This window comes from Mirounga angustirostris, unplaced genomic scaffold (genome assembly GCF_029215605.1).
Source record: "Mirounga angustirostris isolate CCGP_5_RB_7025 unplaced genomic scaffold, mMirAng1.0.hap1 SCAF_16, whole genome shotgun sequence".
Classification (NCBI taxonomy): domain Eukaryota; kingdom Metazoa; phylum Chordata; class Mammalia; order Carnivora; family Phocidae; genus Mirounga; species Mirounga angustirostris.
In genome coordinates this window covers 44,037,867-44,063,691 of record NW_026991724.1, presented here as the reverse complement: position 1 = coordinate 44,063,691, position 25,825 = coordinate 44,037,867, and the positions used below count along the sequence as shown (strand labels likewise).

Below are 25,825 nucleotides of genomic sequence, written 5' to 3'. Positions count from 1 at the left end.
TTTGGATTATGCTGTCATTTTTAATTTTAATAAAATAGATAATTTCGTATTACATAGAGAGCAAGTCCATCCACTCATTATTGATAAAATTTTAGAAATATTTTCTATAAAAAGTTTAGTACTTGATTGGGAATGAATCCATTAGAACATGATTTCTACAGGTACAGTGTTCCCATCCTCACCCCCATTCTTATTAATTTTGAGAAAATTTAAAAATACAGAAAAGTACAAAAAATAAGACAAGATATCCATATACCACAATCCAGAATTATCCAGTATTTTGATATATTTACTTGCAGTCTTTTTTAAGAGAAATGGATGTTTATATATAAAATTGAAGTCCCTTTAAACAGTCCCCATCCCATCCCTCCCACACTCATCCCCTTTCCCTTCTCCACTCTTCACAAGCAACCACTATCAAGAGTTTGGTCTGTATCTTCCAATCCATTTCAAAAACATTTTAAAAACATACATACATATATGTATCCATTACCAATACATAGTACTGAATTTTGTGAGAAAAGTTTTAAAATTTACAAAAATGTCATTGTAATATATGTGTTATTCTGCAACTTCATTTTCCCCCTTCAACATGATTTTTGAGATCTTTCTCTGTAATACATGTAGATCTTGCTTGTTAAATTTTACAGATATACAGTCTTTCATCATTAAGTATTTTCCATTTTGTTCCCGATGGGCATTTAAGTTGTTTCCAACTTATGGCTACTACAAATCATGCCACAGTAAATAGACTGGTATATATTTCCTAAGCATACAAACTCAGAATTTCTAGGTATTCTTAAACTTGTTATAAGGAATGTTTCCCTACTCCCAAGGTCATAACCATTTCAGTATGTAGCTTTTTCATATTCCTGTTTTTATCTTCTTGGATCTTACCTTGGTGTATATATAGTTCATAGTTTGTTTTTTTCCTTGGAGAACAGATTACCTCCAAATCATTGTTTACATAGTCTCATTATCTTCTCACCTCCCATTGCCATTTCTATCATAGTCTAAATTCTAATAAATGCATAGGTGTTTCCAGAATCTCTTCTGTTCTGCTAAATCAATATAAAAGTCTCTTCCTTTCCAAAACTTACAACTTATTTTTTTATTACATTGGTGAAAATCTCCAGATCTATGCAGACAGCAATAAGAAGCATGTTTCCCATTCCCAATTTTAGTGGAAATGCATCTAAAGTTTCAGCATTACCTGCACCATCAGCTTTTTTGTTGGGTGCAGGATTTTTATCATACAAATGTCTTTCTCTTCAGTATAAATTCCCTGGTGTCCAGGACGTTTTTCGCTTTTGTTTTCCTCATTTGTGATACTTTCCTTGAGCATGATTATTTCTGATGTGCTACGAGGCTTAAATTCTTAGTCAATGCTTTCCAATTTTTAAGATATTTACATGGTTTTTAATGAGTATGAATTTTCTGATGTCTAATGTGGTGTGACTTCTGGCTAAAAGCTTTCCCACATTCACTACATTGATAAGGCTTCTTACCTGTGTGTATTCTCAAATGCAGAGCAAGGGTTGAGAACTGAGAGAAAGCTTTCCCACACTCATTACAACCATAGGGTTTCTCACCTGTATGGCTTCTCACATGCACAGTAAGAGATGAACTTTGAGAGAAGGCTTTTCCACATACATTGCATTCATAAGGTTTATCACCTGAATGAATTCTCACATGTACAATAAGCGATGTTCGTTGAGAGAAGGCTTTTCCACATTCATTACATTCATAGGGTTTCTCTCCAGTGTGAATGTTTTGATGTTTTATGAGGTACTTCTTCTGGCCAAAAGCTGTTCCACATTCACTACATTTAAAGGGTTTCTCTCCAATATGAATTTTCTCATGCTCAGTAAGGTTAGACTTGCCACTGAAGGTTTTTCCACACTCCTTACATACAAAAGGCTTCTCTCCCGTGTGAGTTCTCTGGTGTCTGATGAGGTTTGACTTCTGAATGAAAGCTTTCCCACAATCCTTACACTCAAAAGGTTTCTCTCCAGTGTGAATTTTCTGATGGGTAAGGAGGTTTTCCTTCTGGCTGAAGGATTTTCCACATTCATTACATTCAAAAAGCTTCTCTCCAGTATGGGTGTTCTGATGTTTAATGACATACTGCTTTTGGCTAAAGGCTTTTCCACATTCATTACATTCAAAAGGTTTCTCTCTATTATGAAAATGCTCATGCTCGGTGAGATTTGATTTGTGGCTGAAGACTTTCCCACATACCTTACAAGCAAAGGGGTTTTCCCCACTACAAATTCTCTGCTGACTGAGGTGTGACATCTGAATGGAAGCTTTCCCACATTCACAAGGTTTCTCTGCAGTATGAATTTTTTGATGAATGAGGATTTACTTTTGGCTGAAGGTATTTCCACATTTCTTACATTTGAAGGGCTTCTCTGTGTGTATGACCTTTCAAATGTAAAGGGATAAAATTCAAGAGAAAACTTTATAATACACAGTACATTACAAGCTTTGTCTCCAAGTATAAATTTTCTAATGCTCAATGAGGTTTTGTTATATTCACTGGTTTCTCTCCAGTAAAAGTTTTCTTCTGCTCAATGAGATCTGTCATCTAGCTAAAGGCTCCTCAGTATTCCTTAGAACAGGGTTTCTCTCCAGCCTGACTTCTACATTTAATGAGGTGTGACATGTGAGTGAAAGTTTTCCCACATCAGTAAATTCATAGGGTTTCTCGCCAGTATGAATGCTCTGTTTTCAGAAAGCGTTCAAACTTTTTTAACTAAGGCATTTCCACACTGACTTACACTTAAAGGGGGTTATTACCATAAAGAATAAGCTGTGGCAGGATTTCCAAACTAAATGAAGTTGATGATTCCTTCCTACACAACTTCCCTCATGATTATAAGCTAAACTGTGTTTCAAATTCTTTCTAGGTAAGTTGAAAAAGATGTTGCCCTTAAAAGATATAATGTCTGAGATCAGAGGAAGTATTTTTCCAATTTTCTTATATTCACTGCTTTTTGTTTTTCCTCAGTCTTTACTGGAGATGGATGCAACTTCCTTCCCAAGTCTTGTTGCCTCTCTAGCTGCTCATCATCTTCTCAGGCTTCTTCTAAAATGGAGTACAAAGAATCATCATTTAAAGGAGCGAATGTATAAAGTGCTTAGTACTGTGGCTGACAAATGGTAAGCACTCGATAATGTTAGCTTTATGTTACCATTATTTATGAGTTTTCCCATTACTAGTAATAAAATTTTGGATTGTGCTTTTGGGATGAACTCTGGAAGCCCACCTCACAGTATGAAAAAATCCTCATGACCAATGTCACCAAATAACTTTTGAGAAGGAAACGCTTGTGGAGGATATCTGCATAGAAAATTAACATTCACGGGCACACAGAGCTTAAGGATTACTCTTGAAAAATAACCTTTCCCATTTCTTAGTTCAGCAAACTGAATGTAACCAACAATGAGGAATTAACAAGTAGGATAAAAAGATGACATAAAATTGAGAAAGTCTCCCAGGATGTCTAAGAAAAGGAAAGGAATTAACCAACAACTGCTTCCTTCCAAAACTCCAATTAAAGACAAGAAAAGGGAAAATGGTACAAGCTCACAAGAAAAAATGGACAGGACTAGAGACATCAATACACACAGACATTAACAAATTTCCTGATAACATAAGAGCACACAAAAGATTTTCAACACAGCAGAGCTGAGGAAGTTTAAGTATGTAAAGATACTGCAGAAGATGCCAATGTCAAACCAATTTATGCCACAAAATATCAGAAAGACTAAGGAAATGAAGGGAATCAAGTACCTCAAAAGAAGGAATAAAGGATGGTAGCTGAAAAAAAGATTATATAAAGTGCAGTTGGAGCACTACCCTCCCAGTAGGACGACTCCTTTGTAGGAAATGGAAATTATTCTTTGCAGAAATTTAATCAGAGAAGCTCCAGGCTCAGGGACATCCAGTAAGAGATGATAAGGGAGAGGTGCTACACTGAAATCAATGGGATTAAATCTGTACATAATATGGTGAGCCCTCCAGGACAGTCTGTAGCTCATGCCAAAAAGGGTTGGCCTTCGTAATATATACCTGTGAGCAGGGTATGAAAGGCTCCTTCTCTGAAAAACCTGAAAAGCCCATGAAAAAACTCAGTAGATACCCCTCCAAGATGTTATCTGTCATCTGTACTCTCTCTCTCTCTCTTTTTTTTTTTTGGACCAAAACAAAGGACCTGGACACATCAGGGTTTGTGTGGGTAAAGCAGTATAATCATTCTGTGGAGACCCTGGTCCATAAGGCATTCCCCTCCCCCACTTTTTTAAGATTTTATTTTTAAGTAATCTCTACACCCAGCATGGGGCTTGAACTCACAACCCCGAGATCAAAAGTCACAAGCCCACCAATTGAGCCAGCCAGGCACTTTTTTTTTTTTTTTAAAGATTTATTTGAGAGAGAGAGAGAGAACGAGTGGGAGGGGCCAAGGGAGAAGGAGAGAATCTCAAGCAGACTCCCTGCTGAGCACAGAGCCTGACACGACCTCACTGGATCTCACGACCCTGAGATCATGAGCTGAGCCAAAACCAAGAGTCAAACACTTAACCAACTGTGCCACCCAGGTACCCTACCCAATGGCATTCTACTTTTGATTCACTGAAACCTACCAGATGACTAGAAGCAACCAGGCATGAAAGAACTTGTGATCACCTTTTAGTGGATCAGTCTTAAATATGGTCGCAGCCAATATTTCAAACACATTTGAGGAACCCCTACTAATAAGACAGATCAACATCAAAAGAAAAAATAAGAATGTCTGAGAAATATAGGTAAGGAACAATAAACAGCAACAAAACCTAAAACCAATCAGACAGATGATATTTTATCAGTGAAACAATAATCTGGTTCTATAAGCAAGAAACAAAAAGTTCCTTTGAAATTAAGATGGGGAGTGGGAAGTTAGACTGTATTATTCACTAATTAACAGGGTCCTCTTACTGGAGAAGGATTATAGTACTTCACCCTAGCAAACTCAGGCATGGCCAGCTAACCTGTTTGGCCAATGAAATATAAGCCCAAGTGACAAGTATTTCCCGGAAGAAGCTTTAAGAAGACAAATTCAGGGACACCTGGGTGGCACAGACGGTGGAGCATGAGACTCTTGATCTTGGGGTTGTGAGTTTGAGCCCCATGTTGGGTGCAGAGATTACTTAAAAATAAAATCTTAGGGGGCGCCTGGGTGGCTCAGTCATTGGGCAGCTGCCTTCAGCTCAGGTCATGATCCCACGGTCCTGGGATTGAGTCCCACATGGGGCTCCCTGCTCAGAGGGGAGCCTGCTTCTCCCTCTCCCACTCCCCCTGCTTGTGTTCCTGCTCTGTCTCTGTCTCTGTCAAATAAACAAATAAAATCTTTAAAAAAATAAAAAATAAAAATAAAATAAAATAAAATCTTAGGGGTGCCGGGGTGGCTCAGTCAGTTGAGTGTCTGCCTTTGGCTCAGGTCATAATCCCAGGGTCCTGGGGTCAAACCCCACGTTGGGCTCCCTGCTCAGTAGGGAGTATGCTTCTCCCTCTCCCTCTGCCCCTGCTCTCTCTTGCTCACTCTCTAACAAATAAAATCTTTAAAAAATAAATAAAAATAAAAATAAAATCTAAAAAAAAAAAAAAATTCAATGCCAGTTACTCAAAAAATTAAAAATAGGGGCACCTGGGCAGCTCAGTTGTTAAGCGTCTGCCTTTGGGTCAGGTCATGATCCCAGGGTCCTGGGATCGAGCCCTGAATCAGGCTCCCTGCTTCGCGGGAAGCCTGCTTCTCCCTCTCCCACGCCCCCTGCTTATGTTCCCTCTCTCGCTGTGTCTCTGTCAAATGTAAATAAAATCTTTAAAAAAAAAATTAAAAATAGAACTAACCATATTCACTTCTGGTTATACATCCAAAGAAAATGAAAACATTAAGTCAAAAAGATATATGTGCCCCCATGTTCACTGCAGCATTATTTACAACAGCCGAGTTATGGAAACAATCTAAATGTCCATCAATGGATGAACAGAGACAATGCGGTACACACATACAATGGAATATTATTCAGCCATTAAAAAGAATGAAATCTTGCCATTTGCAACAACATGGATGGAACTTGAGGATATTACAGTAAGTCAAAGAAGTCAAACACAATGTATGATCTCACTTATATGTGGAATCTTTTTTTTTTTTTTTAAGATTTTATTTATTTATTTGACAGAGAGAGACAGCGAGAGAGGGAACACAAGCAGGGAGAGTGGGAGAGGGAGAAGCAGGCTTCCCACCGAGCAGGGAGCCCGATGCGGGGCTCGATCCCAGGGCCCTGGGATCATGACCTGAGCCGAAGGCAGATGCTTAACAACTGAGCCACCCAGGCGCCCCTCTATGTGGAATCTTAAACAAACCAAGCTCATAGATAGAGAACATACTGATGGTTGCCAGAGGTGGGGTTGGGGTGTGGGCAAAATGGGTGAAAGGGGTCAAAGGTACAATTTCCAGTTATGAAATAAGTCATGGGGATGTAATGTACAGCATGGGAACTACAGTTAGGAATACCGTATTGCATATTTGAAAGTTGCTAAGAGAGTAGTTCTTAAATGTTCTCATCGGAAGAAAAAAAAGTTCTTTAACCATGTGTGTTGACAGATGCTAACTAGAGTTACTGTGGTGATCACTTCATAATATATACAAGCATCAATTATGTTGCAGTGGGTGGGGGGATGGGGTAATTGGGCGATGGGCATTAAGGAGGGGACCTGATGTAATGAGGACTGGGTGTTATTTGCAACTGATGAATCACTAAATTCTACCCCTGAAACTAATAATATACTGTATGTTAACTAGCTTGAATTTAAATAAAATCTTAGGGAAAAAAATATATTGTACATCTAAAACTAATATAATGTTGTGGGTGAATTAGACCTCAATAAATTTTTTTAAAAGACAAATTCAGAGCATAAACCAAGGTAACATATTAGCTGAGTGAAGTAAGTTCCAGAAAACAAAAGAACACTGATTAAATACTCAAAGAAAAACAAAACCAAAAAAAGCTTCCTCTCCTGTAAGCCATGAATCTCTAGACTTAAAGGGCACACTTAGTACCTTGCATGATGAAAACAAGATGCATACCTACATGTATCACCATGGTATTTCAAAAGAAAAAGAGGCCATAAATAAAAAAAAAAAAACTATTATATATGTACACACACACACACATATATATCACCCAACTACACGTAGATATGTATCACCGAAAGGAACAGGAATCAGAATGTCACCAAATTTCTCAACAGAAAAACGAGAAGCTAAAAAAGACAAAACTCTGAGGGAAAATTCTAAGCTTAGCCTACCAATCTAATGGGACAAAGCCATTTTTCAGGTATGCAAATGTTAAAAAATTTTATCTCAATGCACCTTTCCTCTCAGGATGCTACTAGATGAGCTCCACCAAATTAGTAGGCAGAGAAGGTGATACAGAATCCAAGAAAGGGGATAAAGCATGGGGAAAACAAATGAAAAAAAATCTTTGATAATGTTGATGAAAAACTACAAGATAAGAGCTATCAGGTCAAAGTACAGCCAGTTCTGACTGGGGCAGAAGGACAAAAATTCTACAGGTAAATCTCCATGGGGAAAAAAAATTTCCCAGTGCATTTGACCATGTGGAAACTAGTATTTAGAGAGCTTTTAACTATTCTATGGAGTCTGTGCTAAATACAGAAAACCAAGGAAACAAAAGTATGACAAATATAAATTCCATGAAAGAAAAAAAAGTATAATAAATAAAATTTTATACTACACAAATACTTCTGTTCTACATGAAAGGATAATAGTTGTCTCAAAAAGGTGTCTTAAATAAGTTGTGAGCTAAACTAGTCACTTTTTTCATGGAGCACTATTAATTTACTTCAATAAATTAATAAATGACTGCCTTACAAATTATGGTTATTCAGACTTGGGTATTATTTGGCAGGTACTTTCTTGAGACAGAACGAAGTGAGAATCATTTCAAGAAAAACAAAGAACAGTACATGTTGCCAACAATAAAATTTGAGTTTTCAAACAAAAATTAAAATTTTGGAAAATCTGTATCCTTCACCATGAGATTGATAGGTCCCAATACTTAAAAGACTTTGATATGGGGCGTCTGGGTGGCTCAGTCGTTAAGCATCTGCCTTCGGCTCAGGTCATGGTCCCAGGGTCCTGGGATCAAGCCCCACATCCGGCTCCCTGCTCAGCGGGAAGCCTGCTTCTCCCTCTCCCACTCCCCCTGCTTGTGTTCCCTCTCTCGCTGTGTCTCTCTCTGTCAAATAAATAAAATCTTTAAAAAAAAAAAAAAAAAAGACTTTGATATGTTAATATTTGAAAGATCTGTATAACTTAACTGACCAATACATGATGTTTCAAAAGTCATGCATGGGCAAGAGACCCACTCAAATTTTAAGACAGACCAACAGATTTTACCTAAGAAAACAAAAAAATACAGAGTTTCAAATTCTATATTGCAGCTAATCTTGAAAAAATTATTTATCAGGTGTTAATGTAGTACCAAAGAATATCCACAACTATCTGAAAAGGCTACTGAAATATTTCTCCCTTTCTAACTACATCTGTACGAAGTCACAATTTTTTCATATACGTCAACCAAGATAACATGTTACAACAGCAGAAATGAGAAATCTAGCTGTCTTCTATTAAACCAGACATTAAAGATATAGATATGACAAACACTGACTCTCTTCTCACTAAACTTTTTCATTTTGAAAAATTATTTTTTTTTAATTTGTCAGAGAGAAAGACAGAGAGAGAGGGAGAGAGAGCATGAACAGGGGGAGCGGCAGGCAGAGGGAGAAGCAGGCTCTCCACTAAACAAAAAGCCTGATGTGGGACTTGATCCCAGGACCCTGGGATCATGACCCGAGCCGAAGGCACTTAACTGACTGAGCCACCTAGGTGTCCCTGGAAAATTATTTTTATTAAGAAATATAATTTAGGGGCGCCTGTATGGCTCAGTCGTTAAGCATCTGCCTTCGGCTCAAGTCATTATCCCAGGGTCCTGGGATCGAGCCCCACATCAGGCTCCCTGCTCAGCGGGAAGCCTGCTTCTCCCTCTCCCACTCACCCTGCTTGTGTTCCCTCTCTCACTGTGTCTCTCTCTGTCAAATAAATAAATAAAATCTTTAAAAAAAGAAAGAAAGGAAGGAAGGAAGAAAGAAATATAATTTAAGGGGCACCTGGGTGGCTCAGTCGTTAAGCATCTGCCTTCGGCTCAGGTCACGATCCCAGAGTCCTGGGATCAAGCCTCGCATCGGGCTCCCTGCTCAGCGGGAAGCCGGCTTCTCCCTCTCCCACTCCCCCTGCTTGTGTTCCCTCTCTCTGTCAAATAAATAAAATCTTTAATAAAAAAAAAAAGAAATATAATTTAAATTTACAAGTAATGGGATTATTATTTTTTAATAAATACACTTTTAAAAGTTCCTCAATTTTACTTTTAAATAAGGCAAATATCACTAAAGTCCACATAAACCAAAAGGTCTTCATGTTTGTTTATATATTCCATTGTGGTAAAACACACAACATAAAATTTGCCATTAACTATTTTTTTAAAAAGCCATCCAGGCGCCCCTACCATTAACTATTTTTTCCTTTTACTTTTTGTAATTGAGGTATAATTGACATAACATTATACGTTCTTTAGGTTCAGGTGTACGACAAGGATTCGATATTTGTATACACTGCAAAATGGTTACAAGTCTAGTTAACATCTGTCACCATACATACAGATCTTTTACTTGTTATGAAAATTTTTAAAATCCAGGTGGTCCTCAAGTTTTAAGAATATAAAGGTGATTGCTAATGGGTACCAAGTTTCCTTTTTGTGCGGATGAAAATGTTCCGGAATTAGTGGTGATGGTTGTGCAACTTGGGAATATACTAAAAACCACTGAATTGTATACTCTAAAAGGATGCATTTTATGTTATGTGAAGTAAATCTCAATAAAGCTGTCATTAAAAACAAAGTGGAAGTCTGAAAACTGCTACTCAAAACATTTCTCATTACTCATTCAACAAATACCTTCTTTCCTTACTCTGTGCATGGCACACTTCTAAGCTCTAGGGATAAACAATATTGACCAAAACTGACAAAATTCGCTGTCCTCATCAAGATTACACTATAGTGGACAGATAAATAAAGAAGATGGTTTGTTAAAAAGCTGTAACTGCTATGGAAAAAAGATCAGAAAAGGGTAGAGCTTTAATTTTAGATAGAGTGGCCTCTGAGAAGGCAAGATTCAAGACATAAAAGAAGAAAGTGATCCTTACAGGTATCTGAAGAAGAGCATTCTGAACAGATTTTAAAGAAATTCACCAGACCTGAGGAAGAGCCTGTCAAGCATGTTAATTATGCAATCAGTGAATCACAATTATGCATATTATGTTCCTCATGTCCTTCTTTGGTTTAACTTGACCCCTCCTATTTTTTGACCATCTTAGAATCTACAGAACCTCCTGAGAGCAGCTCCAATAACATGCTCCTAAAAAGGTTTCTCCAATCTTGTCTCTTACTTATGAACATCTTTCCCTGAACTTCTAATTACAATCAGATTCACTTTTCCTAAAATGTTTCATACTAAGTATCTTTAAACCGAATTTGTATATAGCTAAGTCTTAACATCCTAACTATAACCTGAAATGCTGGATTGTATTAGTCACTCTACTCTTTTCTTTGAATGGCTGATGGCAGAAATTTTTTAAATGCCAGGGGCAATACCATGGGAGAAAAAAGGAAGAGAGAGAACTTAGATTTTAAAGACTAAAAAGACAACAACCAAATCCAAAGTCTAAACCTTGACTGGATTCTGGCATTTTAGAAAAAGCTGTACTCCACACCGGGTATAGTTAAAGAAAAAAAAAAAAAAGAACAAAAATTTTTTAAAGCTATAAAAGTATTTTGGATATAAATGAGGAAATCTAAATATGGACTAATTATTACATATTAGGGCATTATAGCTAATCCATCTAAGGAGTAATGATATTTTGGTTACGTAGAATGATGCCATTATTTTTAGACAATGAATACTTAATTTTTTAGAGGTGAAGTGTCATGACGTTTCAGCACATACAAATATGCATACACAGGGAGAGACACATAAAACAGACATAGCAAAATAAGTATTGAATCTACATAGTGGTATATGGGAGAATGCTGTACTCTTCTTTCAGATTTTAATATTTGAAAATGTTCATGGATAAAAAACTGAAAAAGAAGAATTGATCAATAACAATCCTTCCACAACAATTCATAGATTAGTTAATAAGTATCTCATATTTAATCAAAACGGGAGACAGAACATGGGCCTTCTTTTCAACAGGTTATAATATAGACTCCAGATACCAAAATATAAAAACATGTAAGAAAACTTACTCAGGACTTTTGAATTTCCATGAAAATGTGAAACAGGATGGTCGAAGGGGAGATCAACAAAAGAGGAACATGTTTAAATGATAAGTAGGACCTGAATAGGTAGAACATTGCGTAATCAAAAGCCAAGATTCAAAGAATATTATAAAGAAAATACGTTCACATTTATATTCATGGTTAGTTAATATGTCCTCTCTTGATAAGATTAAAGTATATCTTTTTAAAGACTTGGCTGACCATATCTCAAAGATCATGAGAAAATAAATAATCCAGACATAATATGAAATTGGTTTTAGGTAATCTCTCTGGACCTGAAAATAATGAGCTGAAATCTCCAATTTGGGTATTATATTAATGACTTCAGTGATACAAAAAGAATGAAACAAATCAGACAGTTGTTTATCGTATAAACAGGTAAAATTATGGTGGGCAAGACAGAAAGGCTGGAAAAATAAAAACTGATACTATAGAGTTACTTCTAACTTCACAATAAATGAGTGTTGGGGGGCCTGGGTGGCTCAGTCAGTTAAGCATCAGCTCTTGGTTTCGGCTCTGGTCATGATCTCACGGGTTGTGGGATAGGCTCCGCACTGCACATGGAGTCCGCTTCAGATTCTTTCTCCCTCTCTCTCTGCTCCTCCCCACTTGCACTCAGGCACACACACACTCTCTCTCAAATAAATAAAATCTTTTTAAAAAATGAGTCTCTGGGATTTAATTTATAAAGAAAAGGAGGAAAGGCAGAATGCAGTGTTCTAGGAGCCACCTCCAGTGAGAGGAGAAAGGGGAAAAAAATAAAAGCAAAAGATAAGAAAACACTTAGAAAGATAAAGCAACATCTCAGGTCAAGGCACCAATCAAGCAGAAGTGCGAGAGAATTCCTACAGGGGTGACTCACACGACATAAATAGATCCTTTCTTCTAAAATGGGTAAAATAAGAACATCTCTGCCCACTTTTCACATCTGTGAAGGATAAAGAAAAACAGGGAAGAAAAAAAAAAGGGAAAACTGCATTGTTGAGAAGAGTAGGAAGTAGCTATAATTCTAAAATCTTATGAGGATAGTTAGCAGGCAGCTGCCATTGCTGTTTTTTTAGGAAGAGTTCTCAGGCACAGTGCTCTCCGAAAACATAAGGCACAGCCTCAGGGGCCAAATCATCACCTTGTTTCTAGTAACAGAATCCAGGAATGTAGGCTGGATACAGAAGACTTGGTGGACCCACCAGCATCCCTAAATGGTAGGGAAAGTAGGATGGAGCAAGGAAATACAGAGACACCATCAGTAAATAAAGAACTTACTAGTACGGCAGAACAGAAGGTCACAACTATCTCCCTAAATTCCTGACTTGTATATCTAACTGCCTATATGAATATGCACTTAAATGATCAGTAGACACGTCACAATCAACAAGTCCAAAACAAACCTCTTGATCTATCTCCCAAAATTCCTGAAGTCTTCCTATCTCAGGAAATGTTAACTCATTCTCTTCTAGATAAAACCCTGGAGTTATCAGTGTGATTCCTCTTCCTCTTATAAACAATACAACCTAAAAAATAAATAAATAAAAATAACACAGTCTATCAGCCAATCCTGTCAGCTATTTCTTTAAAATATCTTAAGAATCTGGGGCACCTGGGTGGCTCAGTGTCTGCCTCCAGCTCAGGTCATGATCCCAGGGTCCTGAGATGGAGCCCCACATCAGGCTCCCTGCTTTTCTCTCTCCCTCTGCCCCTCTGCTCCTCCCCCTGTTCGTGATCTCTCTCTCTCTCTCTTGCTTTCTTTCTCAAATAAATAAAATCTTTAAAAAAATAAAATATAAGAATATGACTTGTCACTAGCTCAACTACTACCATTTTCTTACCTAGATTACTGCAATAGCCTCTGATTAATCTCCTAGCCTTGGCCCCCCATACCTTATTTTCTATACAACAGCCAAAATATAATTTTGATCTTATCACTCCTCTGCTCAAAACCCTTTGATGGTCTCCCAAATCACTCAAAATAAAGGTCAAAGTCTCTGATTTGGCCTGTTACCTAACCAAACCTGTTCTTTTTCCTTTGTGCTCACTGTGTGCCAGCCTACTCTGCCCTGATCAGTATTTCTAAAATAGCAAGCTCCAGCCTCAGGGCTTTTAACACTTTCTGTTCCTTCTGGCTGAATGCTTTTCCATCAAATACCACATGCCTCACTTGCACATGCCTCACATCTTTTTTTTCAAACGTCATGCTTTTAGTGAGACCTTTCCCTGACCAACTCATTTAAAATTATAACTACCGGGCGCCTGGGTGGCTCAGTTGGTTAAGCGACTGCCTTCGGCTCAGGTCATGATCCCGGAGTCCCGGGATCGAGTCCCGCATCGGGCTCCCTGCTCAGCGAGGAGCCTGTTTCTCCCTCTGACCCTCCTCCACTCATGTTCTCTCTCTCTCATTCTCGCTCTCTCAAAAAAATAAATCTTTAAAAAAAAAATTATAACTACCAACTGGCCTTCTCTAAGCTGGTTTTCCTTGCTTTAATTTTTCTCCAGAGCACTACCACCATCTGATAGAACATATATTTTTACTTATTTACTCACAGCGTGTCTTCCTCAGGAGGGAGGAATTTTTGAAAACTTTAATCAATGACATCTCCTTAGTAACTGAAATGGTACCTAATAATATCATTCAATAAATACTTGTCAACTATATGAATATACCATGTCGAGAGAAATGTAAATTGGTTTACTACTTTTGAGAACATGCTTATTTCTGTCAAGTCTATAAATAAACATAACTTTGACTCAGCATTTCCACTTAGGATAAATCACTATATAGTTGTATCTGTACTACCTCTGCGAAACAATATAAATAAGTATATATGCACTTGTGTATTCAAAAGCATACGTCTGGAAACAACCTAAATGTCCATAAATAGGAGACAGGTCAAATAAAATGTGTTGATAAGAGTCCTTCCCAGAAAACAAAAACAAACAAAAACAACTATGGACCCAACAGAATACATACTACCATTTATGGACCCAACAGAATACATACTACCATTTATATGAAAAGGAAAAGTGAGGGCTTACATACGTATATATTCATATTTATAGCATAGATATATAATATATGCTGGTTTATTCACAGACTACCTCAAGAAGGCTACATGTGAAACTCTTAAAAATGACTGCATCTTTATATATATATATTTTTTAAGATTTTATTTATTTATTTGACAGAGAGCACAAGTAGGCAGAGTGACAGGCAGATGGAGAGAGAGAAACAGGCTCTCCGCTGAGTAGGGAGCCGGATGTGGGGCTCGATCCCAAGACCCCAGGATCATGACCTGAGCCGAAAGCAGCCGCTTAACGGACTGAGCCACCCAGGCGCCCCATGACTGCATCTTTAGAAAAAAATCTATAGGACTAAAGTAAAGAGTTAAGAGACTTTTTCACTGTACACCTTGATGTTCAACAATTTTTACAAGCTCATGTTATTATATTAAAAACCAAACAAAGACTCATAACATTTATATGCACATACAGCAGAAAAGGGCAGAACTGATCGCTAAGGCAACAACTTCTGAAAGAGGTATATGGGGGTGGAAGAGAAAGGGAGGCTTTGTTTGTTGATGTGTAATGGGGGAGAAGGTGGGATAAGAAGACAAGAGAAAGCATGATTACAGATGTAAAACATAACTCAGAGACATTTAACCACTGAAAGAATGAAAGAAGGTGGAAAGTAATAAAAAGGAACCTAAATGTCAGACAATATATAAAGACTTAAGACCTATAAAAGACAATGCATGGGAGGAAAAAAGTCTATACACATTGGGAGGTATGAGATGAGGGTATGAATGAAAGGGAGAACAATCACACAGAGGTAATACAAATAAAGTGTGAAGTGCTGACATCCAGAATGGAGATAAGAGGGGCATCTAAAAAATCTGATTAAATAATACAGTACTGAAGCAGAAAAAATCATGACTGTAAATGTAATCCAGGTATCTAAAGAATTCATACCAAGTAAATACTCCAAGTCTAGGGACTATAAGAAAACATCCCTGAGTATTTCAAAGGTATCAATGCTGCCTGAACAACTGTGACCTGCCTTGCCATTCACTCACCTGAACAAATTTCCTTTCCACTTTGTTCTCCACCATCCAGAGTGTCTTCTTATTCAACAGAGGATCACATACAGTTTGGTCAGTTTATAACCTGCTTTTGGGGAAATGACACAGCACTAGAATGTTAATGCTGGGGGCCAAAGTACCATCCTAGAACTCAGGCTGAGCCCTGGGGCCTCCAGGCCTTCTGAATGATGAGGCAGGTGCAGTTTCCAGGTACACAAGGAAGTAGCCCTGTGAAAAAGAACAAAGTAATGACCTTTTGCCTTAGAGATTAAAGCACACACAATTATAATAAGCAAAGGGACTAAGACTATCTGAAACCTGAATTTCAAAGCCATACCCATTAAACCATTTAAGTTTCCACACATCCAGAAATGGGGTAAAAAAGAATTATTTCTCAGAATTTCACTTACATAGGAAAGCTGTTCATACCTTACATGACTGGTTGCTACTGTTCTGTACCACCACATTCCTACATAGGTTCCTGAGTGGATTTTAACCATGGCCCTTATTCCTGGATGAATTTTTTTTTTTAAAGATTTTATTTATTTATTTGACAGAGAGAGAGATAGCGAGAGTAGGAACACAAGCAGGGGGAGTGGGAGAGGGAGAAGCAGGCTTCCTGCGGAGCAGGGAGCCCGATGTGGGGCTCGATCCCAGGACCCTGGGATCATGACCTGAGCCGAAGGCAGACGCTTAACAACTGAGCCACGCAGGCGCCCCTCCTGGATGAATTTAATACTCACATCTATGACAACAGCAGTGGATGCCTATCAGAACTAAGTCACGAGGATACAATGCATAGGAAATCATTCTTACAGTATTCAGGAATAAAGTTGCAAAAAGTTTTCCTGGAGTCCTAACATTTACTTTGTATTATAATCTGATTAAAACTATGTATTAGAAATGTCCTCTAGGGGCGCCTGGGTGGCTCAGTCATTAAGCATCTGCCTTCGGCCCAGGGTCCTGGGATCAAGCCCCACATCGGGCTCCCTGCTCCACGTGAAGCCTGCTTCTCCCTCTCCCACTCCCCCTGCTTGTGGAATTCCCTCTCTCGCTGTGTCTCTCTCTGTCAAATAAATAAATAAAATCTTAAAAAAAAAAAATTTTTAAGGACATTATTGGGACAACTGACAAAATTTGAATATGGATTTTGTATTAAATAGTAGCAATGTGTCAATGTTAAAAATTTTCTGATTCTAGTTACCATACTACGGTCATGAAAAACAATGTCCTTGTTCTTAGAAAATTCATGCTGAAATACTTATAAAGGAAGCATGTATTCAACTTAGTCTCAAATGGTTAAAAAAAATTATGCACACAAATATTTGGACAAAGAAAGAAGGAAAAATAAAGCAAAAAACCAAAACGTAAATGGTAAATTTGGGTAAAGGATATATGGGACTTTCTGAACTAATCCAACTTTTCTATAAAGTTGAAATCATATAAAAAAAAAAGCAAAATCCTAAAAACCTGAGTTACTACTTATACACATACACACTATCTACTATGTATGTTGAAAAAGCTTGGTCACCAATTTTTGTGCTGGGCTGTGGCAGAGATGGAGGGCTTAGAACATAATTTAAACAGTAACGTACACAGAAATAGGGGAGAATGAGTTGGCTGAAGACAATCTGCAGGGGAAAGGAGATCAAGTTTGATATTCTGGACATCCAGAGTGTCAGGTTTCTGAGTAACATGCAGGCAACTGCGCATATACATAAGGAGCTCAGAATAGGCCTAGGAAGCCCAGGAAGGAAATGGGAATTTATCAGCTGTGAGAATATCAGTGCTGCTGAAGACACAGGTGGAATGTGACTGTGACTGCTTAGAGAATATACACAGTATATGTAGAAGATAATCAAGGACAGAATCCTAGGAACACCCAACAGTCAAAGAGGCAAGGAAAGGTTTCAAAGGAGCATGGTGGCTGCTTAGTTTTGAATCTTTCAAGTACTTCTTCTGAAAACTATACAAAATATCAAGAATAATGGGGGTGGTGGGCAGCCAATACACACTCTATTATCTTTTGTAAAACTAGCAGAGAGAATACGTTCACTCTAAATTATATTAAGTGTAGCCCCAAACACCCAAAATAGTAGATATGGTGTAGGGACCACAACAGTATGGCAGGCACAGCAAGAAAGACTACATAATGGTGAACAGTCTTTGAAATAACAGATCTCAGAAATAATTAGCAAATATTCATTCTCAGAATGACAGTGTGTGAGAACTGCTGCAACTGAGTCTAATAATGAACAACAAAACTAGAACCAAAAACCCCTCCCAAACTCCATGTACCAAAGGCAGACCCACAAGTGGCCTAAACAGGAAGTTGCAAAGAAGCCTAGGAAGAACTGGGAATGCTTTGAGGGATTCTAAGAACTTAAGAAGCTCAGATTTGTGCAGCTAATATTTCTTTACTGAATGAGTAGGCCTCACCCTAAAGGGATCTAATAAAACAAGACCTAGATTAAACAAAAAAGGACTGCGGGGAAAGCAGGAGTATGCTTAAAAAGTACTTGGGAGTAGGGTGTCCCCAGATTTAGTAACTTCTAAAAGTGAATTTATCATTCTGGAAGGCAAGTACTGTGAAGAATTATGGGAAAACAGGGAGATGGGAGATAGAAGTCGGCTTCAACCAGGTTAGGGTGAGGAACTCATTTGCTTTAAACACTAGAAGAGGCACATAAACTCTGAAGCACAGAATGCTATTATGTTTCCTTTTTCCTGGTAATGGTCTCAAAAAAAATCTATCTCATGCAAACATGAGTAAACAAAATATTTTGTCTGTATCCATACAAAGATACTACAAGAAAAAGTGAAAGCAAACAGCATAACTTTCAAACAGCTGAGTAAACTCACATGAAAAATACTGCAACAAAGAAAAAAATGAAAACAATTAATTTTTAGAACTTTAAGAAGCAAGCAAAGCTATATAAAGAACACAATGATAAAAACAGACTCTTAACTATAGAGAATAAACTGAGGGTCACTGGAGGGGAAGTGGGTGAGGGAACGGGTTAAATGGGTATTAAGGAGGGCATTTGTTGTGATGTGCACTGGGTGTTATAGGTTAAGTGATGAATCACTAAATTCTACTTCTGAAACTAATATTACATTATATGTTAACTGGAATTTCAATAAAAACTTGAAATTACAAAAAATAAAAAAAGAATACAATGATAGAGAAACTAGGTGAAGAGAAGGTCACTCAAAAGGAGGGAATGAAAAGAAAGTAAGAATAGACATCTTGGGGTGCCCGGCTAGCTCAGTCCGTAGAGCATGTGACTCCTGATTTTGAGGTTCTGAGTTCGAGCCCCATGCTGGGTGTAGAGATTACTTAGAAATAAAATCTTAAAAAAAAAAGGATGGGGCACCTGGGTGGCTCAGTTGGTTAGGCGACTGCCTTCGGCTCAGGTCATGATCCTGGAGTCCCTGGATCGAGTCCCGCATCAGGCTCCCTGCTCGGCGGGGAGTCTGCTTCTCCCTCTGACCCTCCCCCCTCTCATGTGCTCTCTCTCTCATTCTCTCTCTCTCAAATAAATAAATAAAATCTTAAAAAAAAAAAAAAAAGGATGGACATCTTATTTTGTTCTGCCTGATTTTTTTTTTTAAAGACTGCAGTATTAGAGTTTGGGGGGATTTTTGTTTTCCTTGATTAATGTGATCTTTCCTGGTTGTTTCATCTGAGGCATAGCAGTAGCTTCAGCCTTAAACTTTTTGTTTCTACTCACATCCCCAGAGTTGCAGGCAGCATGGGTAATGTATATATAGGTAATCATAATCTATATCTGACCACAGAAGCCAACATCTTATCCAATGCAAAAACAAACACTGGAGGAGCTTCTATTACATTCTAATAAAATTAAGGATGCTGTCTCAAGTATTATATAATTATAAGCAATAATTCGGTAAATTAAGCTGGAAATAAAATTAATTTATAGATAATCAACAACTTTCCCATATACCACGACAAATGACATTGTTGTAAAACAGCAATAGAAAAAATAAAGTACCTAGAAATAAAGTTAGTAAGGTCTAAAACCTGTTATGAAAAAAAATTTAAACACTCCAGAGGACCCAAAAGGAAACTGGAACATATAAATAAAATACATATCATGTACATGGACAGTATTTAACATCATAAAGATCTAATGTCCCTTTCTCCTAAGTTATTGTATAAATTTCGTGCGATACCAATAAAAATAAGCTTTTTCCCCCGAGAACTAGACAAGTTAATTCTAAAGTTTATATAGAAAAATAAGTAAGCGGGGCGCCTGGGTGGCTTAGTCAGTTAAGTGGCTGCCTTCGGCTCAGGTCATGATCCCAGGGTCCTGGGATCGAGCCCCGCATCAGGCTCCTTGCTCAGCGGAGAGCCTACTTCTCCCTCTCCCTCTGCCTGCCTCTCTGCCTACTTGTGCTCTCTCTCTTTCTCTGTCAAATAAATAAATAAAATCTTTAAAAAAAAAAAAAGAAAAATAAATAAGCAAGGGGGTGCCTGGGTGGCTCAGTCAGTTGAGTGTCTGACTTTTGATTTTGGCTCAGGTCATGATCTCAGGGTCCTGAGACTGGGCCCCGCACACAGCAGGGAGTCTGCTTGAGATTCTCTCCCCCTCCCACCCTCTGGAAGCACGTACAAACGTGTATGCGTGTGCGTTCTCTCTCAAATAAATAAAATCTTGAAAAAGAAAGAAGAATAGCTAGGAAACTCTGAAAAGAACAAGCAATAACAGACTAGTTACACCAAAATTATAAAGATTCAATAACAAAAAGATAAATATTGGTATATGAATACAGGCTGGAAGATGGATGAGACTATGAAGTCCAGAAATAGACCAATACGTGTGAGAATTTATTATATGATCAAAATGGAATTTTAAAATAAACTTAAAAACAAATAAATAAAATAGTAAACTTAAGAACTTTTAATAAATGGAGTTGGAAGAATTGGGTAGCCAACTGGAAAAAGAGGATGCATGCCTAATATACACAACAGGATAAACTCTAAATGGACTAACATATAAATATAAAAATGAAACCCTATAAAAATTATAAGATTTGAAAGCACTGGTGAAGGCTTTGACTATAAATGATTGATAAATCTAACTACATGAAAAAAACCCACAAAACCCTCCTGATTCAACAGAATTTTTAAAAAAGAGGGGTGCCTGGCTGGCTCAGTCAGAAGAGCATGCAACTCAATCTCCAGGTTGTGAGTTCAAGCCGCACATTGGGTGCAGACATTACTTAAAAATAAAATCTTTAAACAAATGTTAAATATAAAAAATTAAAAAAAGAAAAATGAACACCAAAACAAATTTTTTAAACTTGAAAATAAAACTGCAACTCATTTTATATAGGGCTAACTTTTCTAATGTACAGCTACTAGAAGAAAATGGGACCCCCCACAGAAAAATGAGAAGGATATGAACAGACAGTTCCCAGATAAATACATGAAGCCCTTAAACATATGGAAGATAATCAACCTCCCTTATAAGAGATGTAAATAACACTACACTGAGATACCAATTTTCACTTATGCCTTTGGCAAAAAATAAAATAATAACACTATACTCTAATGGTAAGGTTCTAGCAGAGAAGGTGCTCTTGTACATTGCTAGTAGAGTGTTAAGTACCTAGCTATATGGGCAATTCCACTTACGGCAATCTAGAGATCCTCCTGCATAAGTCCAAAATGACACAGGTAAAAAATTATTCATTACTGCAATTAGTAACAGCAAAAGATTGAAAACAACCCAAATGTCCAACAACAGATGTCCAACAACTGAATCAACTATGGTAAACACACACAATGGCATCTTATTTATACAGCAGTTAAAAAGAAAAAAAAAATAATAATGATTAAAGAGATCTCCAGGACACATGGAAGAAACTATACTTGGCTGGGACAAAGAATGTGATGGGTGAGGGAAGCAGAATGAGATGTTATCACTGTGAGTTGTATTTCTTTTGTTGTTGTATCACATAAATATATAGTTTCTTTTAATTTTTTTGTTTTTTGGTTTTTTTAAGATTTTTAAATTTTTTTAAAGTAATCGCGATACTCAATGTCGGACTTGAACTCACAACCCCAAGATAAAGACCTGCATGCTCTACCAACTGAGCCAGCCAGGTGCCCCCATTAGTTAGTCTTTAAGTAATCAAATTCATTTTTTAAAAAGCAGTCCCTGAACTTGAAAACAAATGGAAACAAATGAACCCAACTATACATTAACTTGAGTAACAAAGTTCCCCAAAGAAAGGATTTAGACTTTAGAACAGAGAATTGACTGTACATCTTTAGTAGGATGCATTCTAGGGACAAAATAGCTACAAAGAAATATTTCATGTGATAAAGTATGTTCATGGTTACTGTTAATACCAGTAATGTTACTGTGAAACCACTTTCCTTATATTGAAAGATAAAACAAAGAAAATAAGCTTTTATGTTAACATGTTTCAAAATTTTTACTATGAAATACAATTAGGAGCTAATTATTAGATAAAAATATCATAAATTTAAATTGAATTAGAAATACTTATATGAACTCATGATTTTTAAAAATGGATTTTCTAGCTCTATCACCAAAATGCCTTGAAACAAAATTACTGCTGCAGCAATGAGAACGTCAGCACCCAGATCTTGGGCTCTAATACCATTCTCTAATAAAAGGAACCAGAGCTCCTTGGGAGAAATGGCAAATCCGAAGGCTAAGAGGGAAGGTAGAAAATGGGCCTGGAGTGCAAGAAGGTTTTCAAATTAAATGGCAGCAAGTCAAAATGAACTAGGAGTCAGACTGGAGGAATGTCTACCAACTAAAACTGTGGTAATATGAGTATCAGAAAGAAAACTAGTTTTAGTTACTAGAACACAACTTTATAATGATGCTTACAAGTCAGAAAAATTTGAAACAATTTGAGGTTTGCAATCAAATAAATGTAAAAGGAATTTTAAAAACTAGGAAATCACCACTTTCCAACCCTTAAAGAAGCTGATTTAGCCAAGGATTATTTATCAGTGTTGAAACCATCCATTAAATCAATGGGGAATGAACATTCATATGGTACCAAAGTAAATCATAAAGATTTCATTTTGGTCAAAAAGGGAAAAATATAATCACTAATGATATGTCTCTCCTGATGTTATGCAATTTGAAGATCATCTCTGATGTACTCTGGCCAAAAGTAAGTCACAGTTGGGATTTTTAAAAAACATGATCAGAGGTTCTGAATTACAACCATGAGAAAGTAACCACAGAAATCAAAGAACATTTTCATGAAAAAGATAATGATGGGTTTCTAAAGATGAATGTAACTTGAACACAGAAATCTTAACTTCCTCATTCCAGTTATAAAAGGAAATGTCAAAAAAAAAAAAGTTTAAACATGGAAATAAAAAAAGAACATCTATATATCTGAATCTTTCAGAAATATCTACCAGAAATAGTACAAATGGCTGTACTATTTCTAAAGAACTATTATTTTGCAGATAGTAATAATACTGCTATTTATCATTTATCGAGTACTTACTACATACCAGGCACTATTTTTTAGAACTTAGAACTCCTTACTTAATCTGCACAACCAACCACCCCATGAATAGATACTATTATTTTCTATTAGTAAATAAACAGGCATAGGTTTAAGTACATCAAGGTACAAAGTGGCAGACTTCTGAGTTAACGGCAGTCTGGCTCCATGGCCTATGTCCTCCTTAAAAACAAACAAAAAAACAAAACAAAACAAAACTTTAACTTTTAAATACTAAATTCATATACTTAGAAAACCAACATAAAAAGTTATTTGCCCAGGCACCTGGGTGGCTCAGGTCATGATCCTAGGGTGCTGGGATGGAGCCCCCCCCCCCCCCCACTGAGCTCCGTGCTCAGCAGGGAATCTGCTTCTCCCTCTCCCTCTGCCCCCCAACCCCCACGCGTGAATCATTCTCTCTCAAATAAATAAAATCTTAAAAAAAAAAAAAAAGCTATTTGCCTTTGCCCTACCTATCCCGGTACCACCACCCCAAACAGAGATAGCCACTTTTATTAGTTTCTTGCCTATCTTTTGAGTTTTCTAATGGAAACAAATACAAACATATATTATTTCTGCCTCTTCTTACTTCAAATGAAGCATACCATACATTTGGCATCTTGTTTTCACTGAACAATACATTTTAGAATTATTTCAGTGTCAATATACAAACAGCTTCCTCCTCATTCTTTTGTACACTTGTGTATTATTCTGTTGTATAGATGGACCTAATTTTATTAAATGAATCTCCCAGTGATGGCTAATCTTTACCTATATCTGCAATGAGCAACTTCATACCTACATCATTTCATGCAAATGCAGGTACATTTGTAGGATTAATTTCCAGATGTGAAACAGTCATGCCAAAAAGAAAATACATTTGTAATTATAGATGTTGCCTGCTTCATGCTAACACCAATACGATTTTAATTTCTAAGGATTTATATTTTAAAATACATTACCACTAGATGGATGGATCTAGAGAGCATAATCTTAAACTAAATAAGTCAAAGACAAATACCATATGATTACACTGATGTGGAATTTAAGAAACAAAACAAACGAACAAAGGGAAAAAAAAAAGACACAAACCAAAAAAACAAGACTCTTAACTACAGCGAACAAACAGATGGTTACCAGAGGGGAAGTGGGTGGGTAGGGGGATGGGTGAAACAACTGAAAGGGATTAAGAGTACACTTGTCTTGATGAGCACTGAATAATATATACAGTTGTTACATTACTATATTGTACACCTGAAACATACAATGCTGTATGTTAACTATACTGGAATTGAAAAACAAAAAACAAAACAAACAAAAAAAACATTAGCGCTGGGCTCCCACCTCCCCACAGCCAACTGCTTTTCTTTTTCAGTTTTACTGGCTATTCTAGTTTATTTCTCCATATGAGGTGCATAGTCAGTTTATCTAATTCCCCCACTCCCCCCCAAAAATTGTAGATACTTTTATTACGATCACATTGAATTATTAAATTTATTTAAATTTGCACACGCTTTATGACGTCTTCCTATTAAAAACATGGTGTATCTAATTAATATATTATTCCTCTCAGCACTTTTTTTTTTAAAGTTCTTTTCTAATAATTTTGCATACTGTTTCTCCTTTTTTTATTGTTACTGTAAATAGTTCTCTTCTATTATGTGTTCTGGCTGTTGTTTATTTGGAGACTGTTGATCTGTAAATATTAAATTGGCACCCAATTACTTTAACTCTTATTATTTAAAATTCTGTTAGGGATGACTGTGGGGATTCCTTAAAAAAATCATCTTTGTAGAAGGAGTAACGGTCTTTATTACTTCACAAAATCCATTCAACTTGGAAACACCTCGATTCATTTAGGAGTCAGACACCTAGAAACTAGGTCAGACTAGTAAATAAACATTGCCAACAACTAAATTTTCTTCAAAGAACGAAGATAACCGTACCTAACCTGGAACTCCAAACCCTTGACTCTAATCCTGGGCTTTCTGTGCTATATGACGCTGTTGCTCAAAGTGCAACGTCGGCATTTAATCTAGGACTTAACAGCAGCCCTATTAAAATACCCTGAAGATCAGGAGATTTGAGATCGTCTCAAGCTCCCCCACGAACAAAAAGTGCCTTCGAAATAGTCTTGCTTGCTTAAAAAAGAAGAAACCACGGCGATCTGCATTCTACTCCAATTAAAAGTAAATGTGTTTTTATATAAAAATTCACTTTTAAATCAGTTCTCACTTAGCTTTTTCCCCCCTTCAAATAAAAAACACTCCACGAAGATGGCACCGTTATTATCAGCACTTTCGACAAGCGAAGTGCGGCTCAGATATTATTACCTCAGTGCTAGTCTCCTACATCTCCCTCTCAGATGCAGCCATACACAATCCTGCACCCAGTTTCTCACTCAATAATCCCGACAACCAGTCAAACTTACGGACAAACTCAGGGTCACACACGCTGGAACCCTCCTCAGAAACCCCCACCCCCACCCCACATGTAGGCCAGAAGCTCTTAAACCCACTCCTCATCCTCGCGCCGCGCCCCAACAGATCCAGAATCCTCCCCTTCAACCTCCCCGACCCGACCGGCCCAAGACGCCCACATCCCACCTCCTACTTTCGCGCCACGTGGACCCAGGGGCCGGACTGACCCGCGGACAAAGACCAAAATGTCCACTCGGCGCGCTGCGCCTGCGCACTCCGAGGGCGAGCGAGCACTCCCAGAAGTCTCCGCGACGCGGCCCGCACGGTCACCGTGGCCAG

General features: G+C 37.4%; 1 protein-coding gene across 5 annotated transcripts; it reads right to left on the bottom strand.

Moving 5' to 3' along the window:
- ZNF146 (zinc finger protein 146) lies at positions 1–25,805 on the bottom strand. Of its 5 annotated transcripts, XM_054511592.2 has the most exons (5): positions 25,673–25,805; positions 15,531–15,764; positions 11,431–11,521; positions 9,239–9,398; positions 1–3,091 (listed from the first exon to the last, which is right to left on the bottom strand). In XM_054511592.2, the coding sequence occupies exon 5, from the start codon at positions 2,296–2,298 to the stop codon at positions 1,420–1,422; it is 879 nt and encodes a 292-aa protein (XP_054367567.1). In that variant the 5' UTR covers positions 2,299–3,091; positions 9,239–9,398; positions 11,431–11,521; positions 15,531–15,764; positions 25,673–25,805; the 3' UTR covers positions 1–1,419. The 5 variants fall into 5 exon arrangements, with proteins under 5 accessions (XP_054367567.1, XP_064437481.1, XP_054367568.1 ...); XM_064581411.1 differs by lacking the exons at positions 9,239–9,398; positions 11,431–11,521 and adding an exon at positions 12,852–12,974; XM_054511593.2 differs by lacking the exon at positions 9,239–9,398.
- Between the last annotated feature and the right edge of the window lie 20 nt (positions 25,806–25,825).

Bases quoted from the DNA above. Each gene is read 5' to 3' on its own strand.
- ZNF146 (XM_064581411.1), bottom strand. From the start codon at position 2,298: ATGTCACACCTCAGTCAGCAGAGAATTTGTAGTGGGGAAAACCCCTTT.